Source organism: Danio aesculapii, chromosome 15 (genome assembly GCF_903798145.1).
Source record: "Danio aesculapii chromosome 15, fDanAes4.1, whole genome shotgun sequence".
Classification (NCBI taxonomy): Eukaryota; Metazoa; Chordata; class Actinopteri; order Cypriniformes; family Danionidae; genus Danio; species Danio aesculapii.
In genome coordinates, this window is record NC_079449.1 from 6,518,924 (window position 1) to 6,543,061 (window position 24,138).

The window sequence follows — 24,138 nt, forward strand, 5'->3', positions numbered from 1 at the left end:
ATAAGGTTTTATTAGTTAATGTATTTACTGATGGGAACTAATAATAAACAATACAGCAATTATTAATTAGAATTCAATTCAAATCCAATAATGCATTATTAAAATGTTAATTCATGCTCGTTTACATTAGTTAACGTACTGCGAGTTAGCAAACTAATAATGAATAACTTTATGTTCATTAACTGTCAGCTTAACATCAACAAATACTGTAATAAGCGTATTGATCATGTTAGTGCTTTAACATTTACTAATACAACTTTATTGTAAAGGGTTCCCAAAATTGTTCATTGTCAGTTCTTGTCGATTCAGTACATTAATATTAACAAGCACAACTTTGGATTTTAATAATGCATTAGTAACTGTTGGAATAATGTTCACGAAATATTGAATGATTATCGTTTATTCTTAGTTTTTAGTCACTGTAATGCAGCAACTACACTGAATCCGGTGCAAGGTGATGTGAGCAAACTGAAACTGAAAGTACTTGTTACATTTAAACAAATTATTCTATATTTCAACTTAACTAGTTGTACATTATTTTTAAAAATGTGATTCTTTTACGAGTAATAAGTTGATTGTCAGTGGACTTAATTCTCAGTTAAATTGCCTACAATAGATAACAAAAAGCCAAGTAGCAATTAAACACTGCCATGTTTGTTTCTTCATTTTTGATTTGATTTTTGATTTGTTTGAAAATTAAAACAATGTTAGTTTTGGGTTATTATTGACAATCTAAATTAAAGATGTCGTACTTAAGTCTTGACGTTTTTGCATTTTTCCACTTGTGTATTGATTTTTGTCCCGGTTAAGAGGGCAAGTCAGTGCTAGTTGCTGAATAGACCCTTTTCACATGTCCAGGTTTCTCAGCAGCAGAATTCGTCATGGTTGAGAAAACTCAGAGCGCAGTGAATGGAAGAGTACAACAAATACTTTTTTTACAATCTTATTTGCTGAAATAATAAAAAGAAAAACGCCACGATGATGTTATCAAGACTTTCAGAAAAAGGAGGAAAAAATAGAGTGAGACTGATAAAGGCAGCCATAGGAGAGAATCACGTCACATTTAGTGTCCTGCCTCCCACTGCATTACAAACACCTCGCACAAGTGATCATTTGTATTTTGTAATTTGCCGCAAAGATGATATAATACACACAAATGTTTTTTTTTTTAAATCAAAATAGCAAAGACTTTCAAAGATTTAAGATTATAATGACCGTTAAATATTACTGTCATAACAGTCTTGTGAAAAGGGTCCCCTGGTGGATATAAAGCAGTCGGAGTTGACAGGTTTTGCAAAATAAATAAATAAATAAAAATAAATAGTAAAACATCCAGTGTGTAATGACGGAAACACTCTGCTTCCATTCATTAGCTGTCTTTGATATTTTGGGCTTATTTTAAAATATATATATATATATATTTGACAACGGACCACAAAACCACTATCTTGCATCATTAATATTTCTGGTAATAGCCAAAAAAAAAAAAAAAAAGCATTACTTGAGTGGAAATGATCTATTCCTATTATATGGTATTAAGTAAACATCATCTTCCATGCTGAATTGTAGCGTAAATATATGGAAACATACACTGAAAAAAGTGTTGCATGCAAAACTGTTGCTAACAATTTATTTGTGTTGAATTTAAACAAACAAATTAAATTGAGCAATGTTCAACTTAATTTGTTTGTTTAAATTTAGCCCAAATAAATTGTTTACAACTACTCAACGTAAAAAAATTGAGTAAATCCAAGGAATCATCTATGAATAATTTTTTTCAGTGTACTTAGGTATGTAATTAGGTAATTTGAACAGCTCAGAACTTAATTTGTTCAACTTTAAAAAGAGATTTTGTCAATATTTAGATATTTTGGAAAAATATCCTTGCAGAAATATATAAAAACGTACTGCTTGATTGGTAATATGAACTGCTAATAAACTTAATTTGTTCAAATTAAAGGTGCTTTTCTCTATATTTAGATTTTCTTGAACCCTTGGATTCCAGATTCTCGAATAGTTGCTTCTCAGTCAAATATTGTCCTATCACAACTAACATAAAAACATATTTATTTAGCTTTCAGATGCTGAATGAATATCAATTTCTAAAAATTGACCTTCATGATTGGCTTAAGTGGTCCAGGGCAGGGACGTAGCGAACATTTTAAAAGTGTGGGGGACATCTGAATGAGATGCAAAAATTTTACACTCATATAATTATTATTTACCTGTTTCTAAATGGTCTGTCTCAAAAAGTGAGGGGGACGTATCCCCCCGTCCCCCCCGGTTGCTACGCCCCTGGTCCAGGGTCACATATTGTTAGGGCCAGACGGAATCTGCAGAGGTTTTTTGCTATTTCTGCGGAGAATTTTGGTGAAAATCTGCAGATTTCCCTGGAATTATTTTGGGAGTATCATAACTAAATCCTTAATTTGTGAAATAATAAATAGTATCTATTTAACTTTTATTTAATGTTTAAAATGCAAATCCAATTAGATTCACTTTATTTGGTAAACAAAGCAAGTCTCTCCTATACTATCTCTACTAAACGACAGAAAATATTACTGTACATTGTACTTAAATCAGTTGAACATTTTCATATTAGTCAGTAATATTACTGTAATTGATTTAAAAACTGAATAAATATAGATTTGCACACATTTACACAAGTAAATAAACAGAATTAATGATGGGCTAAAAATCTGCGCGCGCAGATTCCGTGTGGGCCTACATATGGTTTACATTTAGTACACGTCTCCTAGCAATGATGCGATTTAAAACACAAGCACATGGTGCCTGGGGTTCAATCTTTAATAAGTCATGCAATGCATTTTAGCAATAACACAATGACATTCAGACTTGTTTTTGATTCCAGCGCTTTAAAGAATGTGTGGTTCTGCTCGCTTATCAGAACAAAAAAGAAACATTCTAGCGATTGATGCTCAAGAGCCTGTCAGTGTTTGTCAGAATCCATCCACAGACAGCGTTCCTGATGTTGGCTTGAAATCTCAGTAACTCTCGGGCTCCTGGATCAGACTGAACCTTCAACCTTTGAGTTGGTAGACTGGATCCTGAACCATCAGGCGGTTCTTACGCTCCACATGAGAAAGATGAAGAAAAAAATAGGCCAGGTGCAACAGCAGAAAACTGAATACTGTATTTTGGGGACTTGCGACAGAGTAAAATTTAGCTCCTGCTTAGGCTTTGGTGAATATAATACACATAGAAACTAGGTGGGAGAAAGTGGTTTTCTTTGTTGCGTACACTTACATTTATTTTTGATGCTTGTTTAAACTACTAGCTGAATCAACACATTCTTCAGTTTTTTTGGGGACAACTTAATTGTATTATGTTCAATCTACTTACAGTTTTAAAAAGTATTAAGTTAACTTAATCGATTTGTGTTGTGAAACCCAGCATTTTTAGTGTAGGGTTATTACTATTTTTAAAAAGATTTTTACAATTTGCATTCATTAAATGATATTTCATGCATTCATATATAATATTTGATGAAATTTAATCTACTTTAGACTCTTAAAGGAGACATGTCAAATACATTTTAATCCAATATTATCATCATTATCACAGTTTAATAATAAAAGAATGTTTGTTTAAATTTTCTGTATAATATTTTATCAGTTTAACCCAAAGTCAATGTGTTTGCCAATTCGGACAGCTGTTAATGTACCTTCGGTATTTGACTTTTTAAAAATATATATATATTAGCGACTCAGAATGACTCAAATTATAGCATTATTTGTTACAATTCTTGTGTTTTGCTGTGAAGAAAATCTTCTAACAAATCCCAGGAACCACTGAACTTGGAAAATCCATTTAAAATTAAATGTGAACAGTTCTAAAGGCACAATAAGTAATTTTATTTCTTTCAAATATCCAGCAACCATTTTAAAAGTAGTATTATATAAATGTATAAATTTTGCTCATTTACGCATTTGTTTGTTGCGAATACAAGCAGTCTAGTGGCGAAAAATGGCATACTGTGCCTTTAAGATATGGCAAAAAATATCCATTATTAACATTGTTCATACTGTTAGCTAACATTTTGTAATATCTGTATCTCCTAAGAAACGTTGCTAGGCTACAATATTAACAATGAGAGATGTCAAAAGGTAAACTAAGCTAATCAAAAGGTAAACTAGCAGTTGTACAGTTCCACAATACAGTTGTTGTTTAGTGCACATTTTAGTGATGAACTAGGGAATGTTGTAACATTGGTGTTCAAATACTCTGAATTTGTGCTCTGCTTTTCACCCATTTTACTAAAGCGCCTGGAACATCAGTGGTGGGTCCACCTCGTTTAGGGTGAAAGAGAATATCGTACATTCATCCTGCCACCCCGCCTACAATCGGTACAGAGACTTGAACACAGCTTTTTTTCCATACAGACCGCATAGTGATAGGATGAGAATGAGAAGACAGCAGGATTGTCTAACATTGACGTAAATACAGATAGACTAACCCCCGGTTTCACAAATAAGGCTTAAAGGGTTAGGCCCAATCCCAATTATATTTTTGTACCACAACCCCCTCCCCTTTGCTCTTGAAACAGAGTGTGAAGGGGAAGGGCTTCAAAATTGACCCCTAAGAAATGGGACAGCACTACAACATCGCACACGTCATCATATGTCATCGCGAGCTCTTACTTCATATGAGATTGCTGATCACGACTGCTGTAGTTATTCCAGTTGCTTTGGTTTTTGGTATGTATCTTCAGGAAATCACTGAAGGCAACAATATCATGTTATAATAACGATATAATGCGGCAAAAAGATCATAATTTTTACACCGTATTTACACCGTGGCCATATCCATCAATGTAAACACAAGAAAACAACATTAACATTATAGCAGACACTGTAAAAAGCTCATTCCCAGCCACTAGACTTTTCTGACAGGGTATTCTAGTGTCATCGAGTGACAGAATGTTGTGGGACTGCTGTACAGGAGTTATTATGGATTATAGATAGCGAAAGTTAGCGGGTTTTTATTTTAGCATTGTTTTTAAAAAGCAAGATGGTAAAACACTAGCGCGATTATAAATATATTAAAACATGCGCTTGTTTGTTGTAAAAATTCATAATAATGACAAAAAAAAAATACTAATTTGTGGATCTTCTTACTGCCAGGTGCAGCTATCCTGCCGTTGTGGCTGGTGTATTCTGGGAAATTTTCTTACCCCTTGATTTTGAGTGTGGCCGTGAAAAATCTCTGAATCAAACGGGTATCTACCCCTTCCCCTTAGCCCTAAGCCTTCAAGCAAAAAATAATTGGGACACCCCGACCCCTTCACGCAGTAAGGGGAAGGGCGAAGGGGTAGAATTGAGATTGGGCCTTAGTTCTACCAAACATTATGCCATTAATTACTCCTCATGTTGTTCCAAACTCCTAAGACTGTCGTTCATCTTCAGAACACAAATGACAATATTTTAGATGCTATCTGAGAGCTGTCATCCCCCATAGACAGCAATGGTCTGTCTCGTTCCAAGTCCAGAGAAATACCAATTAAACATCTTCAAAACCAACCCAGGCTCATTGGAGATATGTGCCCAGGGCTACATATTTGAGAACAGAAATATGTACCTTTCACAAATCCACAAGAGGCCGCAGTGTACGTTTTGGACAATCTGAAATACGTTACTGAGGCATGTTTTCTAATACGTGGTATTTCTTGTAAATCCACTAGAGGCCGCTGTGTATGTTTCTGCCAATCTCAACATAGCTTATTTTTCGTTTTGCTTTACCTGGTTTCTGGAAGTGTCCTTTACTGGACTCGATTGCAGTCATGCTTTTCTCCTCATCCAAAGCTACCGAGCAAACCAGTCACACTGGAAAAGCCGGAGGTAAGGGTACCGCTCGTTTCGCACACAAAATGCAGCTATTATGTACGCTCGGGCACATATTTCTCAGTTCACAAAGATACAGCCCTGTGCACATATTCCCAAAGAGCCCATGTTGCTCAAAACAGATAATATGCCATCAATCTGTGGTTTAATTGGAATATTTTTAAGCTGCAATACTACTTTAGTGTGCACATTAAACAAAATGACGAGTTTACTCAAGTTTCTTCTCCTCAGTGTCAGTATATTGTGCAGTCACAATGCAACCCCGAGTGCCCTGCTACTTCCTGTTTGAATTAAAGCAAAGGCACTTTCAAGGTATCACATCAGAGATAATATGCATAAACTAATAATATGCACAGCGCTCTCATAAACACATTCAATGAACTGACACTGAAGACACTGAATAAAGCTATTTTTGTTTTATGTGCGCACCAAATTACTCCTACAGCTTGATATTAACCTTGGATTAACCACTGAATTCATATGGTCTGTTTTGAGTATTTTATTGGTACCTTTCTGGACTTTGAACAACCATCGCTGTCTATGGAGGATGAAGGAGCTCTCAAATTTCATCTAGAACATTTTAATTTGTGTTCTGAAGACGAACAAAGGTCATGTGGGTTGGAACAGCATGCAGACGAATATTCAATAACATAATTTTAATTTCTTTGTGAAATAACCTCTTAAGTTGGCGCCAGTGGTGTAGTGGTTAGTGCGTCGACACATGCACTCCGGTGCTAACGGCGACCCGAGTTCGATTCCCGCCTCGTGGTCCTATGCCGATCCTTCCCCTCTCTTTGCTCCCCATGCTTTCCCGTCAATACTCGCTACTGTCCTACAAAATAAAGGTGAAAACCCTTAAAAAAAATAACCCTTTAAGCCAAGTCCCAGACTAAAATGTAGTTTCAACCTCGAGAAATTCACCAAGACTGTAGTAAACATTTAAAACAGATAAAAAATGTACTTTTAAAAATGACAAAAACTAGTGCTGATCACAGTGTTTTAACCTGTGAAAACTAGCTTTTAAAGTTTGATGACTACTGTATCTTGGTGCCTTTATTTTGTCTTAAAATTGACACTAGTAATGATTTTTTCTAAGGCACATAAATGTCCTAATTAGACTATAGTCTAATCCTGGCTTAGTCTAAGCCAGGGGTCACCAAACTTGTTCCTGGAGGGCCGGTGTCCTGCAGATTTTAGCTCCAAGCCTAATCAAACACAACTGAACAAGCTAATCAAGGCCTTACTAGGTATATTTGAAACACCCAGGCATGGTGTGTTGAGTCAAGTTGGAGCTAAACCCTGCAGGGACACCGGCCCTCCTGGACCGAGATTGGTGACCCCTGGTCTAAGCCATGGTGGATAAAATGCGGTTGGGGTGGAGAAATCACAATATAAGGAGACTTCAAAACAAGTTTCTCAGAGGAGTGGAGAGGGTGATAAATCACTTCAAGGAGACGAGCCCCCCCCCCTTACCAGAAAGACATTTCTGCATCACTTCCCTTTTGGAAGACCCTGGGGGCCTCCTGTTCTCAGTCTATACATATTAATATTACGTTTGTTTGAATCTTGCTATTTTTGTTTAAGTGACATTATTGCATTTCAGTGACATCATGACATTTACAACTAGATATTTTCAGAGTTTATTTAAGGGTAAAACGGGTGAGAAAGAAAGCATCCTGAAGACTTTGGCTGTTTCTCAATATGCGTTCTCATCTAATGTCATCATCAACAGGCAACAAGTTCAGTTCCAATACTCATGACCGCAAGAACGAAGGACGCGTGAAAATTCCCGGATGTGTTCTTGATATTGAGGACGCATCGATGCAGACTTGAGCACCGAGCTCGCTCTAGAAGTCCCAGAAATCATTGCGATGGGTTAAAGGAAGTGGGAAGCACAGCATTTTATATATATATATATATATATATATATATATATATATATATATATATATATATATATATATATATATATATATATATATATATATATATATATATATATAATTAAAGTTCAGAGATAACTTATTTATCTCAGAAGATTCCCTAAATGAGACGGTGAAAGTAAACATTACCATGAAAATCTTAATAAAGGCATAAACACATGATGGTGTTTGTTTGCTGAAATTTGTGTTAAAATCTGTTTTATTTGTATTGTGCAACATATATTTGTGAGATTTTGTGCATGTTATATATATTGAAAAGAAAAGAAAAAAAACATAAATCATATGAATGTTGTGATGTTTACATAATGTTCAGTTAAAAACGCGTGAAGGTCATGTGACCATCAGAAAGAACGCAGCATCTCATTTCTCACAGGACGCATTTTCTGTTCTCGTGGTCTCCCGAGTTTGTTCTTCCGAGGTGATCTGGGAAGACTGCTCTTCACAAGAACACGAGTCCGTTCTCTGCGTTCTTGGAATTGAGAAACAGCCTTTATCTCTAACCCTGATCAAATGTTCCTCTTCAGGGATAATTAGAAATGTGTGTCGCTACATAAATGACATCATACGTGAAGCACAAGGGCTGGAAATGCGTTTGAGGAGAAATATTATTGTCCTACATGCATCACAATTTGCCTATAACTTTAGATTAAATAGCCCAAAAAATGATGACTTTGGCCATTTCTTATACCCTAATAGGTATAAACCTGACCTGGGATATGCAAATTTTTTATTTCAATATACAGTTGAAATAAGAATTCTTTCATTGTCCCTTTGAAATTTTTGTCTTTTTTAAATATTTCCCAATGATTTTTAACAGAGCAAGGAAATTTTCACAGTACGTCTGATAATATTTTTTCTTCTGGAGAAAGTCTTATTTGTTTTATTTCAGCTAGAATAAAAGCAGTTTTTCCATTTTAAGGTCAATATTATTAGCCCCTTTAAGCTATATATTTTTTTGATAGTCTACAGAACAAACCATCGTTATACAAGAACTTGCCTAATTACCCTAGTTAAGCCTTTAAATGTCACTTTAAGCTGTATAGAAGCGTCTAAAAAATATCTAGTCAAATATTATTTACTGTCATCATGACAAAGATAAAATAAATCAGTTATTAGAAATGAGTTATTAAAACTATTATGTTTAGAAATGTTGAAAAATCTTCTCTCCGTTAAACAAAAATTGGGGAAAAAAATAAACAGGGGGGCTAATAATTCAGGGGGGCTAATAATTCTGACTTCAACTGTATATGACATGATACATTTGAATATGCTTTTCCTTCCTCTAGGTTACATAAAAACAAACTGCACATCTATATTTCATGTCCTGAAACTGAAGTTCAGAATGACCAATACTATCTCACGGCGATTCTTAACTTTTTGATTTAGAGGCTAATTCGTATGAATTCGTTCTAATTCGTACAATTTAGTACGATTTGCTCATCACCCAATGTTCGTTGGGTTTAAGGGTGGGGTTTGGTGCCACTCCTCCTTTTGAAAATCGTACTGAACTGACAAAACGTAAAATACTTACGTTTTCTCGTGAGATCAGGCTGGAATGACCCCAAATAAAAACATTGAGTACATTGCTATCATACACTGAAACTACAGAAAAACGCAACTGTATATTTTTGACAAAAAAATAAAGATCTTTCAGATTACCAATCAAGTCTGTGAGCCTACATTTTTGTAAAATAAAATACTGCATGTGAATAAACTGCTAAAAAAAGAAATAAAGGGATTTTTCAGATTTTTAACTTATAATATATATGAATGAGTTTTGTGGATTTAAAATAAAGACAAATCCTTGCACACTTCCTGGCCATCAAAAAGCAGCAGCATTAAAACCTCACAGATCCAGCAAAAATGGGAGGAGGTGAGACAAAAAAAAAAAATAATAATAGCCTCAGAAAACTTTAATAAGCTCCATCATAGGTTGCTTATAGAAGTCATGTGATTTGACATTAAGAAATTATTTTAGGGCCGCAGAATTTTTCAAAAAAAGCATAGAAGACAAATATACATAAGGTTTTATATACATAACATTTAGTTGGATGCACTTTGAAATAGCTTATTCTGTTTTTATGCCTAATGATAACATTCCTAGTAATTCTTAGTGATTTATATCAATGACACTTTAAAGTCTCGAGTGTGATAAGCTTCCTGATGTATTAAATAACATACATGTGGGCACAAATTCACGAGTACATTTCAAGTTTACTACATGGAATGCGGAGGACTGTTTCTTGCACAGGCTGATCATTTCACTTTAATGTCCTTGTATGTTTTTTGATTCTCAAAGGGATTTTGGCCTTTAGTAAATCACTAAGGACTATGCCTTTGGGTAAACAACTTTAGGTTTCCAATAAAGAAAAAAAAGTCACCTACATCTTGATGACCAGAGGGTGAGTAAATTAACAGTTAAGTTCAATTATGGGTGACCGATCCCTTTAATAAGGGCTTTAAATTAAAAGAAAAACTATGTGCAAATTAATATATGTCTCCCATGCTATGTATTTCAGGGTTCATACATTTTTGCTACAAAAATTCCATGACTTTTCCAGAACTTCAAGAACATTTTCATGACGTAATGTCTACATATACATGCTAAATAAGAAAAACAATGATGTTCAATTTTATTACAGCATATCATAAAACAAGCAACAATCTTTTTTGTATGTTAAATTGATTTTGATAATGCTTTCACAGCACTAACAATGAGAGAGCACGTTTTTGGCCAAGGACAGAAAAGTAAAGTCAACTAACCTATATTCAAGTTAGGGTTGCACAATATATCGTTTCAGCATCGATATGTGTGCATCCGTAATAGTCACATCAGATATGCAATGTTGGGATTATAGTTTAATATACAGTTTAATCATATTGGAGTAAAAGTTTATCATCTGCATGCATTTTTAAAGAGATGGTTCACCCAAAAATGACTTACCATTTTCATTACACGCTTCACTAGTTTCAAACATTTATGAGTTTTCTTTTTTATAAATGAACACAAAAAGAATATAATTGACTAACTCCTATAATATTGAAACAAGTGAAGTGTGAGTAAATAGTGAGTACATTTTTATCTTTGAGTAAACTGTCCCTTTAAGGCCTGTGACTGTGTGAACATTTTAATATTTCAGATATTTCAGTTTATATCATCCAGCGACAAGAAATAGTGTTTGTGACTTTAATAAAAATTAAATAATATACCATGAAGACTATGCAGTGTTGATTATTCAATATCTGTACCTCAATAGTGGATCCCTGAAAACTAGAATTCACTTTTATCTTTATTTTATTTATATGCTTGTAATTTATTCGTTATATATTATTTGAGATTCACTCCTCTACAAACCCCCCACAACCAAGCCTGTTAAATCATCTGGTGAAATTGTATTCACATCGCAATATACATCACATAAATACAAAACATTGTAATGTCAGATTTTTCTAATATCACGCAGCCCTAATTAAGTATACAGATATTTGTTAAACTAATTTCCATGACTTTTCCAAAACATTTCCAGGCCTGGAAAATACCATGTCAAAAAATGACTTTTCCAGGTTTTCCATGAACATATGAACCCTGGTGTTTAGTATTATTACTAAACCACTTGACATGAACAATTGTATTTAGTGAATAATGAAATATTAAGTAAAACTAAACAACTTTGCAGTTAGTTATAATGAAAATATTAATCTACATTACAATTTTTTGCAAATAATAAAATTATAAGATGGAAAGTTTGGAAGGAAAATGGATAAAAAAAGTCTCTGGTAAAGAAGTTTGTATTTTCTTCTGTATCTGAGCTTACTTCAGCGGGGTCAGGGCAAAAAAAAAGCATATAGGGCATGTAGCGGGCAAAAAATCTCAAATAAAGGGCTTTTTTATCCGCAATATCACAACGGTACACTAAGTGTCAAGGCCAAGTTTGTTGTTGCATTGCATTATGCAATGTACACTATAACATCTATAAGATTCAGACATTTTGGAAAGGATTTACACTAAAATAAAAATGCACATCCTCCACTTGTTCCAAACGTTCTTGAGTTTGTTTCTTCTGTTGCATAAAAAGGAAGATATACTGAAGAATGTTGGAATAAACAGCCATTGACTTCCATAGTTTTAGGGATGCACCAAAATAACAATTCTGGGTTTTCAGCTGAAAACGAAAAATGCTTTGTAATAATCATTTATTACAGTACATTTTATTGACTGTGAACAGGTTGAGGTCATTTTACAAGCATTGCCAGGACAGCACAGTAGCTCTATTTCAAGCAGCAGAAACAAGCAGACTACATAGAAGTTACTTATTCTGGTCTTGCACTTCCGGTGAGCATGTGCAGTTTATGCAGATAAGTATATGAGCAGAATATCAAGCTACTTTAAACTGAGGGCAAGCTGGTCCATCATGTGCATCACTGTTCTTGCACTTGGTCAACTATCCTTGTGTGGAACAAGCTACTGAAATAAATGCTTCACACTGCACCGTCACTATGGCTTGAAGGAGTGTAGAACCAGCATGCTGAACACTGAGGGCGGTGCAGCAAAAAAAAAAAAAAATTCAGCTCAAAAAATTTTTTTTTTCGGCAAAAAAAAAAAAAAAAAAAAATTAATTAATTAAATGCCATTTCCGGCAAATGATTCTTGGCAGGTAAAAATTTGGTCCATCAATCGTATTATTTTAGTATTTAATTCAATGGATGGATTCTCAAAAATTCCTCAGAATGGGTTAAAAAAAATTCATTAAATAAATGTTACAACTTGTGTTACCTGCTTAAGTAAATTAACATTTTTGGATGGGATGGGTGGGTGATTTTAAAAATCCATTAACCTGAAGAACTTGAGCTGGCTCTGGTGTTTGTTTAGGTGTGAAAGGATATTGGCCCTCCAGAAACAGATTTGCACACCATTGGCTTCAACAAGCTTTTTTTTCTGTGAAGAATCTATTTTGTTTTGGTGCGATGGAAAGACTTAAGAAAGCACAAATGTCAGTGAAGAACTATCGTTTTTACTTTGTGTGCAGGGGAGTGGTGGGATGGAGGGGTTCAATTTCATTTTGGCATTTAGAATTTTACATGTGTATAAAATATCAGATAAATTCATATTTAGTTGAGAGTATGAAACATACACAACAAAACGACCAATGGCGTGGCCTTAAGGAATAAAGGAAATAGAATTTCACCTTACCAAATCACTGGTTCCTTCGAGGACCGAAAGCGCTCATTCCAGAACATCACACACATCCTGGTAGCACGAGCAAAATGATTCCAGCAGATTCTGACCAAATCCCCATTTGGTGATGCTTTATAAAGAACGATTGAATCCACAGGTACACAAGGCCCTCGCATCAGTGGATCAGCAGAAATATTGTCCCATATCTCCAATCTACGTTTGTCATTGCTGCCGTTTCGAAATTGAGATACTGATTTCATATTAAATTCTGAATCCAACAGAATCGGCTGAACAATGGAAACGTCAAAACTGTGAAACGCATGTATGGCTTTGCCATATGCAAAACTGACAACTGGATTTGATCTCTGAAACATCATGAATCCTGCCATTACCTTTGCTTGCGTTTGCGGCTGTGAAGTTCAGGGCCCTTGAATCAGCCATCAATGATCCTGGAATACATGACGTTTACTTTCACAGAATCTTCTTAATTCTTATCACCGCAAAAAGAGATCCAAAATTCAGCACCATGGTGAGTCCACAGGAGAATATTGATGATTGCATTCCATTCAAAAGCAGTAGAACTCTCGAAACTCATTCGCTATCATGACATTTCAAGTGCTCTAACATTAGATTGAGCTCTGAAGTAGTTTTTTTGCACACTGATGCCATAGATATATTTATATTTTTAACTACTTTGGATCAATAGCTTTTTGACTAGTCTTCTGTGATCATTTTTTTACACAATCTGTTTTCATGTGTAACATTTTAATGACGATTCATAGCTCAAAATAGTTATTCATTTTAGTTGACCATAACTGACATTCCTTTCTCTAGGAGCATTAATATTTGTGTTTTATATGCTAAGTTACTGTGTGTAATAACCAAAGAGAAAACTAGTTTAGACAATCTAAATGTATAACCACATGAATTGAGTTGATGTACTCAAAATAAACCTAGTTTTCCATTTCATGTTTCATTTGTAAGAGTGAATTACATGTAGAAGCACACAATCCTCGTGGTTAAAGACTAGGCGTGCTTCTCAACGTTTATAAATGTAGCCACGTTTCCTCTCCTCACGTCTTGGCTCCACCCCTTCAGGATGCAGGAGAAGGACGCAAGGACAGAGGAATTCAATAAGTGAAATGATATATCTTTAATTCATTTAGACCAGGGGTGTCCAAGTGTCCAGTCCGGGAGGGTCAGTGTCCTTCAAAGGTTAGTTCTAACTCCAAACATACCCGGCCTAGCTAATCAAGCTTACCCAGCTTTCTAGAAACATCCGTCCAGGTGTGTTGACAAGTTGGAGCTAAAATCTTCAGGACACCAGCCCTCCAGGGCTGAGTTTGGGCACCCCCGCTTTAGCATTATTTCAACGCATCAACATTTAATGATACTGTACACCGCTGATTTCGCTCGCACGTCAGGATTCTTGAACATTCGAGAAAGTTTTTCTACCTCCACAAAACACCACTTGTCCGTATTTGTTTACTTATTATTGTTAATGTATTATTTACAGCTATTAACTGCTTTTTATTTGTGCTGAAAAGTACATACATCAAAATTAAAGAAACTTTTAAAACCACTGCCTACATTTACAGTAACTTTATTCTTAATATTCAAACGAATGTGTTGGAATTTGCTGATGCATAGTTGGCGCTTAATGGCACAAATATTTAGTCAATAAAACACTTCCGCAAAGCATCCAGCTGTGTATCCTCAATCAAGCCTTCTTAGAAAACCTCACGGTGCATTTCAATGTTTGAGGTGTCCCACAAGATGGCCTAGCTCGATCGGGTTCCGCGGTCGTAAGACAAAGAAGCGAAAAAACAAGAAAGGATACTAAGAAGCACCCATGGAATCATGTTTGTCATGCCCATCAATGTACCCATGCTATATAGACTTTTGTTTTTCTTTGTTCGGGGAGAATCATTTTGATTGGAGAGTTTCTGCCAGCTATGATTAAAGCATATGCAACTGGAACATTTGGATTCTGTCTTGTTATTGCAGCAGTAACTTTAGTGTAACACTAGAGAACTTATTTTGCAAGTAATAGTTTTCAAAAAGGATGAGATGCTGTCCAACTTTGCAAGGGGTCAATTATAAACACGCTGAGGTAAAATTTATTCCTAAACATCAGCTGGAGACGAGGGGACCACTGAATAGAGACACCACACATAAACTTACGTCAGATGTGTAAGGGAAACATTTACAACAATACGATTACCTCTCTAACTAGGACCGTAACCGATGGTGGACCTTTTGTCCATAGGTCATCATTAAAAAAAAACGAGAACAAAATTTTTTAAAAAGTACAAGTTAAAGGTTAAAAGGCTGTTCTCAAACCAACGAGCTGGAAAAATCTTCACTTCAGAAGCACTAACAGCAAATTTACAGCATGATTTTATTAAAATTGACATCTGTAAGCTGAAAATGTTCAGAAGTTTTCATTTATGTTTGACTTCTAATTTTCCCCTCATTCTATTAATAAGGACTGGGGTCTATGCCCAAATCCCTTCAGGACTTTGACAATGTCAAAGCGGTGCGAGGATAAAGACGGTAAAAGAACTGGTCCTTGCAGTTAACTTCTGCAAACATGCAAATCATCGGAGGGAAATTCGTCCATCTCGTTTATTCTTTGAAATCCTTCATTCTGAATTGTTCTCTGAAGCGGCAAGTTGAGCATTTCAGTCTAAAACACTTCTTCGATTTGGATGCCATGATGATTGTTCTTGCACAAAGGATCTAACTAGTTTGCAACGGCATTTTATTTCATGCATATCTTTCTCTCTAGACATCAGATAAATCTGCTAATGGCATGTGCTGCTTTACCAATATTTTCTGATTAAAAAAAAATAAAAGATCCACGAACCACTGTTATAACTGATATGTAAACTTTTTTTTTTTTTTTAATTTTGAACCGATCTGTATACAATGTTCAAAACATTGTTCTGTAAATGTATGCACACTGAATTGTCTAATACCCCTATTTAAACATTAAAAAACATGTATCTGATAATGGAGTTAGATTAATCAGCTCTGTAAACTAATTAATATTTTACCATGTGTCTTTCTTTAAAAAGTCCATTTCAGCAAAGCATAGTATATTGATACAGATTTATATTATGCCTAAAGCAGGTTAATTCAATATTTGACTAATCAGGCTATTGTCTGCAAACATTTCATTTGTGAACCAACAACCACCAAGGTTAATGAATAGGTCAGTTTACTGTCAGACAACCCACGCACTGTTTTAAAAGATATTAAACTTTTTTTTTTTCTAATGTGTTTTTGATAGTAAGAACATGTTGTGCCATTTGCAGATGTTAAGTTTCGCATTTACTCACTGGAACAAATTACAGCTTCTCATCAGTGCACAGATTATTAAAAAAACAAAAAACAAATGCTATATTTTTTTCCAAGCAGCTCGTAATTAAGCCATACACATTTTATAATGATACAAAACGGTCTGTTTTACTTTGCTTGCCTTTTACATCATTTACAGTGAGTTAATTACAATTAACATCTTAAACACAAACATCCACTAGCCTACATTAAAGCTTTTTTCTCTCTCCAAATACAAAATCAAACACAAAAAACAACTGTATTAAACAAATTAAGATGACTGCCTATGATGGATTATCCTTGTACTTCCTAAACCCACCTGTTGTCCTCTTTTGTGTTTTCCCAGCAACTGTTCTTCCGCCTTCTGCCTAAATCGGCCAGTGATGGACCATACGTCTGGTTTCACATTTCAATTGTTTTACAACCCCCTGAACCGGTTCATGGTCACCTTTATAAGGTTCAGTGTTATTGAGTGCATGCAGTGATGCCAGTGAACAGCCAACAGTTTCTATTGGTCAGACACTGCAGCCACCTTAATAGAAACTCTATGGACTGACTGGTGTGTGCTTATTCTTTACAATGAATTACTTTAAAATAGTACCTAATGTAGAAGTTAATTTATTTAAAAGGCACTTTTGATGGAGCTTCTCTTTGTGCGTATTCAATTATATTCATGAACTAAACAAAGAAAAAAAAAAAGACTAGAAAAAACGTCATTTAATGGCAAATTAATATGATATGCATTACGGTTATATTTAACATTTTTGGTTGAGAATACTATTGGTTCCTGTTACGATTATATGTACACATAGAAAAAAAAACTAACTAAAAAACAACTAAAGTCATAATTTAGTATTTAAGTAAGTAAAAGCTGATGCTATTTTTAAATCTTACCATTTTTTAAGATTTCTTTTGTTTAGGAACAAGTTTGCATATAGCCAAGTATTTAAAAAAAAGGCCAAATATTTAGATAATAAACATCAAAGCATCAGCTCTGTCTTTCGTAAACTGTAGGTTTAAAGATCTGGTCTCAACTCTGCTTCAATAGGCCAGATCATAGCCTAGTAAACTGTGATTGGTCCACCGCTTCCAGTGTGTATGGCAAACCAAACACACATTATCATATCAAAGATTCAGCACAGGAGGCTCAGCACTTTTCTCACTCAGCATCATTTTACTGTATCAATTGGAGCCTCACCCTTTTGAAATGCATGCAAATCAGATTTGCTTTTGCAATGCTGAAAAAAAGCATCATCTTCACAAACCAAGTTCTTCAGTCCTCAGTTAGTGTTGTATAAAAGTAGATTTCATCCACGGTCAGCTAGAACTCGGCAACACAACGATTGAAATAATAATTGGGGCATAATTTGCCCTTGATAAAAGTTTTTCCATTGACAAGAATCAGCATTGTTTTACATGTGGAAAGGTTTCAAATCAATCACGCAACCGGCTCCAAAATAAATGCTCCAATAAATTTAGCATAAAACACAAATGTCTGAGTGCTTTAATGCCAGATAAAACACCCCTGACACTCTCAATGAAACTATGGGACAAGCATATATATATATATATATTTTTTTTTTCTTTTTTTACTGTACTTTTACTGTAAGCTAGTGTTTTCATGCAACTATTGTAAAACCAGTTATGAGGTGCTATTTGCCTGCTTTTACCTATGATCATGAAGCTCTAAATATAATTTTAAGATGACAATCTTTCATTTTTATGAAATGTTAACAAAAATATTTGAGTCTTCAAAGTCACCAGAAAATAAGAAATTAATTTCTTAGTTAAGGTACTTTGCTTAGGAAAAGGCTACCAAAAAATGTAAAATTTACTGAAGTTGATGTGTTGATGGGGTGGATGTGTTTGTCAAGTTCTTTACAATATTAGTTTAAAAATGATCTCTCTGGGTATGATGCCTTTAAACTAGTCACTTTTATCATGAGAACTATGAATATTGACCAATATAAACCTTTTATTGTGAGAATTTTTAGCCTCAGCTATTATACAGTGTTTAAGGGTCTAAGCAGAGCTACCAGCAAACTACCATTATGCAAATTTGTTAAAAATCTGTATAATGTTTTAACAGGAAGCAAGACTGAAATTACAGATGCTTATTTTTTTGATAATAACATACAAAAACTCCACATAAATTTTATCTTCGATATTTAGCAACTTTCATAAATGTCATAAAGAGCATACGTAACTAACTTATAGGTAAAATCTAGAAGTCAATGTTGTAAAAGTACATATTTCTAAATTCATCTGAAGTATCCTGATTTTAAATACACTGTTTTTATAGTTTTACCTAAAGATGTACCAAGCATGTGTTCACAAACAACTTCAATAGAGTATAAGGTCATCAAAAGCTTTCTTCTAAAGCAACATGATGCGCCTTAAAAAACAGATCTGAAGGAGCCTTTAAGAGTGTGCAACACGTCAGTCATCATGACTTAATACAGACACACATTTACGCAAAATCAGCTCCACTAATAGAACAGCAGTGACCGTGTTGTGACAAAAACCATCAATGAAAGCGATGCCACCGAAACACGGAAAGAAACTGGACAGTCGTGAAACTAACCTTGCTTTATTTTGTGCTCTGAGACTCTTCATTTGCCAGAAATGATGGCAACCGCGCACCAGTAAACCGTCAGTGCAAAGCAAAGAACACAGAAACACTGTTTGCCTCCCATATGACAAAGAGTAGAAAAAACGAGAGTAGAAAAGTTGAACAAGACACTGAACAACCTTGAGGGGTTCTGTAGGAAACCCCTCACATTTTACCTGTGATACCATTGGTAGCGCAGCTCCGTCTTCTTGATTTCCTTCAGGTCCTTCTGATCCTGGCACAGACTTTTTGGCCAAAGCAGCTTTCCACTCTAAAGATCACAATGAAACATACTATTAAAACTATTGCAAATTACAAACCCTGAATTAGACAACACTGAATTAAAAGTTATAGATAGAAATAAGACTATGACAATATACATACATTTTTTTTAAAGTGCATTACTAGAGCTTTTGCTTTGACATATTTGGTGTGCAAATATATGAGCAGTATACAGTAGCGTTGTCACGATACTGGAATTCGGTACCAATCGATTCTGAAATTGTGTTCACAAGCTCAACAGAAATGACTGTGCTTGGCCATGAAGGTCATCAGTTCATTGAACTCACTTCTGTTGACTGCGTGCAACCACAGATGCAGGGACACTTGAGTGTTTTAAAGCCTCAAAGATCAGCTGGTCTGTTTATAAGCTGACATTTGAGCGATCTGCTGATGAAACGACTGTAAAAGGCTCCAGTGACCCTGTAGCTGTGGTTACACTTAGTAAACAGCGGACAGTTCGGTGAACTGATGACTTTCACGACCAATCACAGTCATTTCTGTTGAGCACATAAACACAATTTCAGCATCGATTGGTATCGAATTCCAGTATCGTGACAACACTACTGAATTCTGGTCATATATTTGCACACCAAATACGTCAAAGTCATTTCTGTTGAGCATTTGAACACAATGGCAAATCAACGCTGTTTAAGTACGCGCTCAATAGTGCTTAAATGTTAGCAGAAAATTTATGTTTCTAAAATTTCTGTATCTATTGATATTGAGTTCCAGTATCGTGACAACACTAGAATGCAGTACTGCTTGGTTATTGAGAAAATGGAGTGTGTCAAAATGCGCAGTGTATTCAGTATTCTCTTAACAGTCAGGTATGTCTTAAACCAATATATGCAAATTAAAATTCTGGGTGCACTTCCAAACCCTAAATGCTTTGAAATAGTTACTTATTTTAGTAAACAACAAAGTAACTTTTTTTTTTTTAAACTTAACTTAAATTTCACAGATTTTGAAAAACACAAGCCAATAACATCAAGAGGCATCATTTTTCTGCAGCAGGAACAAGTAAACTACAAAGAAATGTCCAGTAGGTGTGTTATTTGAGCAGACTTTGCTTTTCAGGCAAGCATATGCAGTTCATGCATAGATATGTATACGAGTTACATGGGCGGTATATTCCCTGAGCAGAATATTGAGCTATTTTTAAAAAATTGTATCACTGTAGGCATGCAAGCTGGTTCATGGTACACTCCACTGTTTGACAATTTGCTCTCTTTCAGGTCACAAACCATTAAAATGAATGGATTTCATAGCGCAATGCTTTCCACGTCCAGTGTGAAAGCGGATTCACATATAGCTGGAGGGAGAGTGAAACCAGCAAGCTGAATACTGCAGTGCAGTAGCCTATTTTGGCTCATATGTTCAGCCCTTTTCCTCATTCAGACTAAAATCAAAAATGCTAGTTTCACCTGATAACTTTTTTTAACAGCCCCAAACAGTTTTTTTTTTAAATAAACAGCGCATCCGCAACTATCATACACAGTTATGTCATAGGCCCATGAACATTTCCTGCTTGTTATCAAACTATTAAAAACTGTAACGAGGCAATTCAATCATGACTTAATTTTAAAACAGCAACCGTAACATTATTTATCAGTATGCGGCTCTTTCTCGGATTCTCAGAAGCTATAGAAATAAAAAATATAAAACAGGAAATATGTTGGGACCATTGTTTTTGTTTACATCACTCAAAATGGTTTATATCTTCATGCTTGGAGTTTCGCAAAACACCTTTAAAGGGTTCCCACTATTCCATAAACAGCAGATTAAAGGACTTTTAATAACTTCTTAAAGCACCATTAATTTCAAATCAAGCATTGTTGTAATTCACAATGCCAACACAGAGTGCCATGAAAGTCCTTACTGTACTTAACATTTCACTTACAATCATTGAAATATTTACATTCAAATACCACAGTAATAATTGATGTTTTGAGGGTGTCATTTAAAAGAAATTAGACAAATTTAACCTTTAATAAAATTTGTTGAATTCAATACTGGTAATATTTAATTGTGGCTTCTGAAATAATGATAAAATGTGCATTTGACAAGATTTATAAATTAAGAATTTCTCTTTTTTGTTCTTTTTTTGACATCAGCATAGTACAACTATTGAAATAACACCATAAATTTAATTTATAATTTAATTCCAGCATTGTTTTTAAGTACCTTCCAGGTCTTGAATCCATATGTCTGAAATTCAAGTACTTTCAAGAAATGTGGGAATCCTGCTTTTACTAGATTTACTGCTTATGACACAACGGTGCTTCCTTAACAAGAAGAGCAAGACCATAGCAGGTATGATCCCTCACATCACAGCAGGTACAGCAATTTAATATTGATTAATCGCCCAGCCCTAGTTTAAACTCTACAGCTGATTATTACATTTCTGAAATATTTCTTACATGTTAGCATAACTTACTTTAACAGAAACACATTTTTTGGTCATTTTGTCTACCTGTAGGTGTAAAGAACGGCCATATGTTGATGTTCACCTGGTTTGAGTGTTTCAGGATCAAGCAAGCCTCCTTCTTGAAGACTCTGAATGTCATTAGGTTTGACTTTTCCCCAGGGGATGAAAGTGATGCCCCGCTCCACATCCCAGAACTTCTTGTGCTCCGACTTTATGCCTTTATTCATGGCCCATGCAATCTGATCAAGGACAACAAATCAAACAACTGCCAACACATTCAAAACAAAACTAAGTGCTAACATGCATGCAAACACAAGATCTAACCAATAAAATAACGCAAGTAATCCAACAACAAACACTACACATTATGACTGCTGAATGGATTGGTTTCTAGAAAGCGTGCTCAAATAGAATTAAGACAATCAATAAACTTACCCAATAATCTAATAAATTATGTAAGACAAAAAGTGCAGAGAGTGAAATACTAGCACAGCTATACAGGAAATCATACTAACATTGTATTATAGGAGTATACTCTTTGCTAAATGATCACATATGCAGTAGGACTACATGATATTGGAAAAATCTGACATTGCGATATCTTATTTTGCTGCACTATATATATATATATATATATATATATATATATATATATATATATATATATATATATATATATATATATATATATATATATATATATATATAATATAAGGGTGTCTATTGTATATATAAGGGGGTAATATTGTAAGGGTGAGAATCATGCATGACAAATTTTGCAATAGAGCAAAAATAAAATTAAATAAAAAAAGTACTTTGTGGTTTAACAGAGAGTCAAATAGATAAAGAAATGTAACACTGTATAGCAGGGGTCCCAAATTGCCCCCCTCATCCTCTCTCCGGCCCGCAACTAACGTCAAAAATATTCTGCCCAAAAAAACACACATTTTTAAATCACTATCATTGTGCAGTCGCATATACACTTGTGGTTTTGACCCCCCACCTGCTGGACATTGAAAGTACTGTACTATATATTTGGGTTACTTTCAGTTTCTCAGTATCGAGAGTAGTCCACATGCAGATCATTTCTGTGGCTGATTAAAACGTTGATATATGACCGTAAGTGCTCTATTTTTACTAAAGATATATTTGTGTAAATATTCATGGGTCATTTGATTATAAATCCCCGGTATTGTGTTGTACAAACACCTCTCTTCATGGCTTACATGTTCTATTTGTGGTGTAAATATGATAATGTCGCTAATATTCGATTCAAATGGTCTCATTAATATTCTTTCCTCATATGCATATTAAGATTTGTGTCAAAAATGTGCATTAGTAAAATTTACTGCTGTTAAAGTAAATGTGAATACATACATATTTTGTTATGTTATCTCTGTTATAGATTGACAAAAAAAAGAAGGTATTGAGAAGAACAATTGCTAGTAAAGTCAAAGTTACCCAATCTGCATTCTGCTGTCTTACGCTATCTGTTAAACTTTTGGTTAAGCAGCAGTTGATTGGGACATAATAATTATTATTACACCTATTATTAAATTGTAGTATTTTCATAGCAATTTAAACTACCCCTTCAATATGTACAACAAGAAACAAAAAGGAGCTTTGATACTCTGGGGAAAATGTCTGAGTGCATCAACTACATCAGGTTTCCATTTTTTTTTTTGTGTTAGAATGTTAGAACGGCCCTCCTATGAATTAGTCAGTCACTGATATGGCCCCCTGCCAATTTGACTTTGAGACCTCTGCTGTATAGTCTTCATTGTATTAATAATTCAGTAAAATCATTCTTCATTAGAGTTACAAATGTTGTACTTTATCGTGCCCAAATGCTTTAAACTCTCCTGAAATGCCTTTAAAGCACATACAATTGATAAAGTCTCACTCTGTTATGGTTATACTTTGCAATGACTCCGAAAATCTCATGTATTCTCAATTGTTGATCAACTATAATCCTGACTCAACATTGCATATCCTGCGATGTGACTACTGCAGACACACAGATTGCGCTATCGATGCTGAAATGATATATTGTGCAGATTTAATATGCAGCTCAAGGCACTTTCGTTTTTTTTGTTTAAAAAACTCATCTGAATTTTAATTATTTAATTAATTTTATATTAGAATTCATTTTAGGCATAAACAACATCCCCTTTCATTCTGCTACTGCCACCTCTACAAGTCATGCTGACTTATTGTTAGCAAAAACAGGTAATTATGTTTCTATGTGGCAACAGCTGTGGCCATGGGAACATGTTTTGGATATCTTAACCATGCAAATCCCCATGCTACTGTACAAATGCAGTAAAAACCACTGTTCAAAAGTTTTGAAGGGTAAAAAAGGTTTTTAAAAAAGCTTAAAATCAAAATTACAGTAAAAAGAGTATTACTGTGAAATATTATAACATTATAAATTTATTTTCTATCTGAAAATATTTTCAGATTTTATTCATTCTGGCAATGCCAAGTAGGGTTGG

The 24,138-nt window shown here is 34.6% G+C and overlaps 1 protein-coding gene across 1 annotated transcript in view; it reads right to left on the reverse strand.

Annotated features, from left to right (window-relative positions):
• Window positions 1–24,138, reverse strand: part of scaf4b (SR-related CTD-associated factor 4b) — a 75,435-nt gene that overhangs the window by 21,531 nt on the left and 29,766 nt on the right. The window contains exons 15-16 of the mRNA XM_056473948.1: window positions 21,726–21,882; window positions 19,110–19,204 (exon numbers count right to left, since the gene is read on the reverse strand). Coding sequence (XP_056329923.1) covers window positions 19,110–19,204; window positions 21,726–21,882 — 252 coding nt within the window. The remainder of the gene's footprint in view (window positions 1–19,109; window positions 19,205–21,725; window positions 21,883–24,138) is intronic.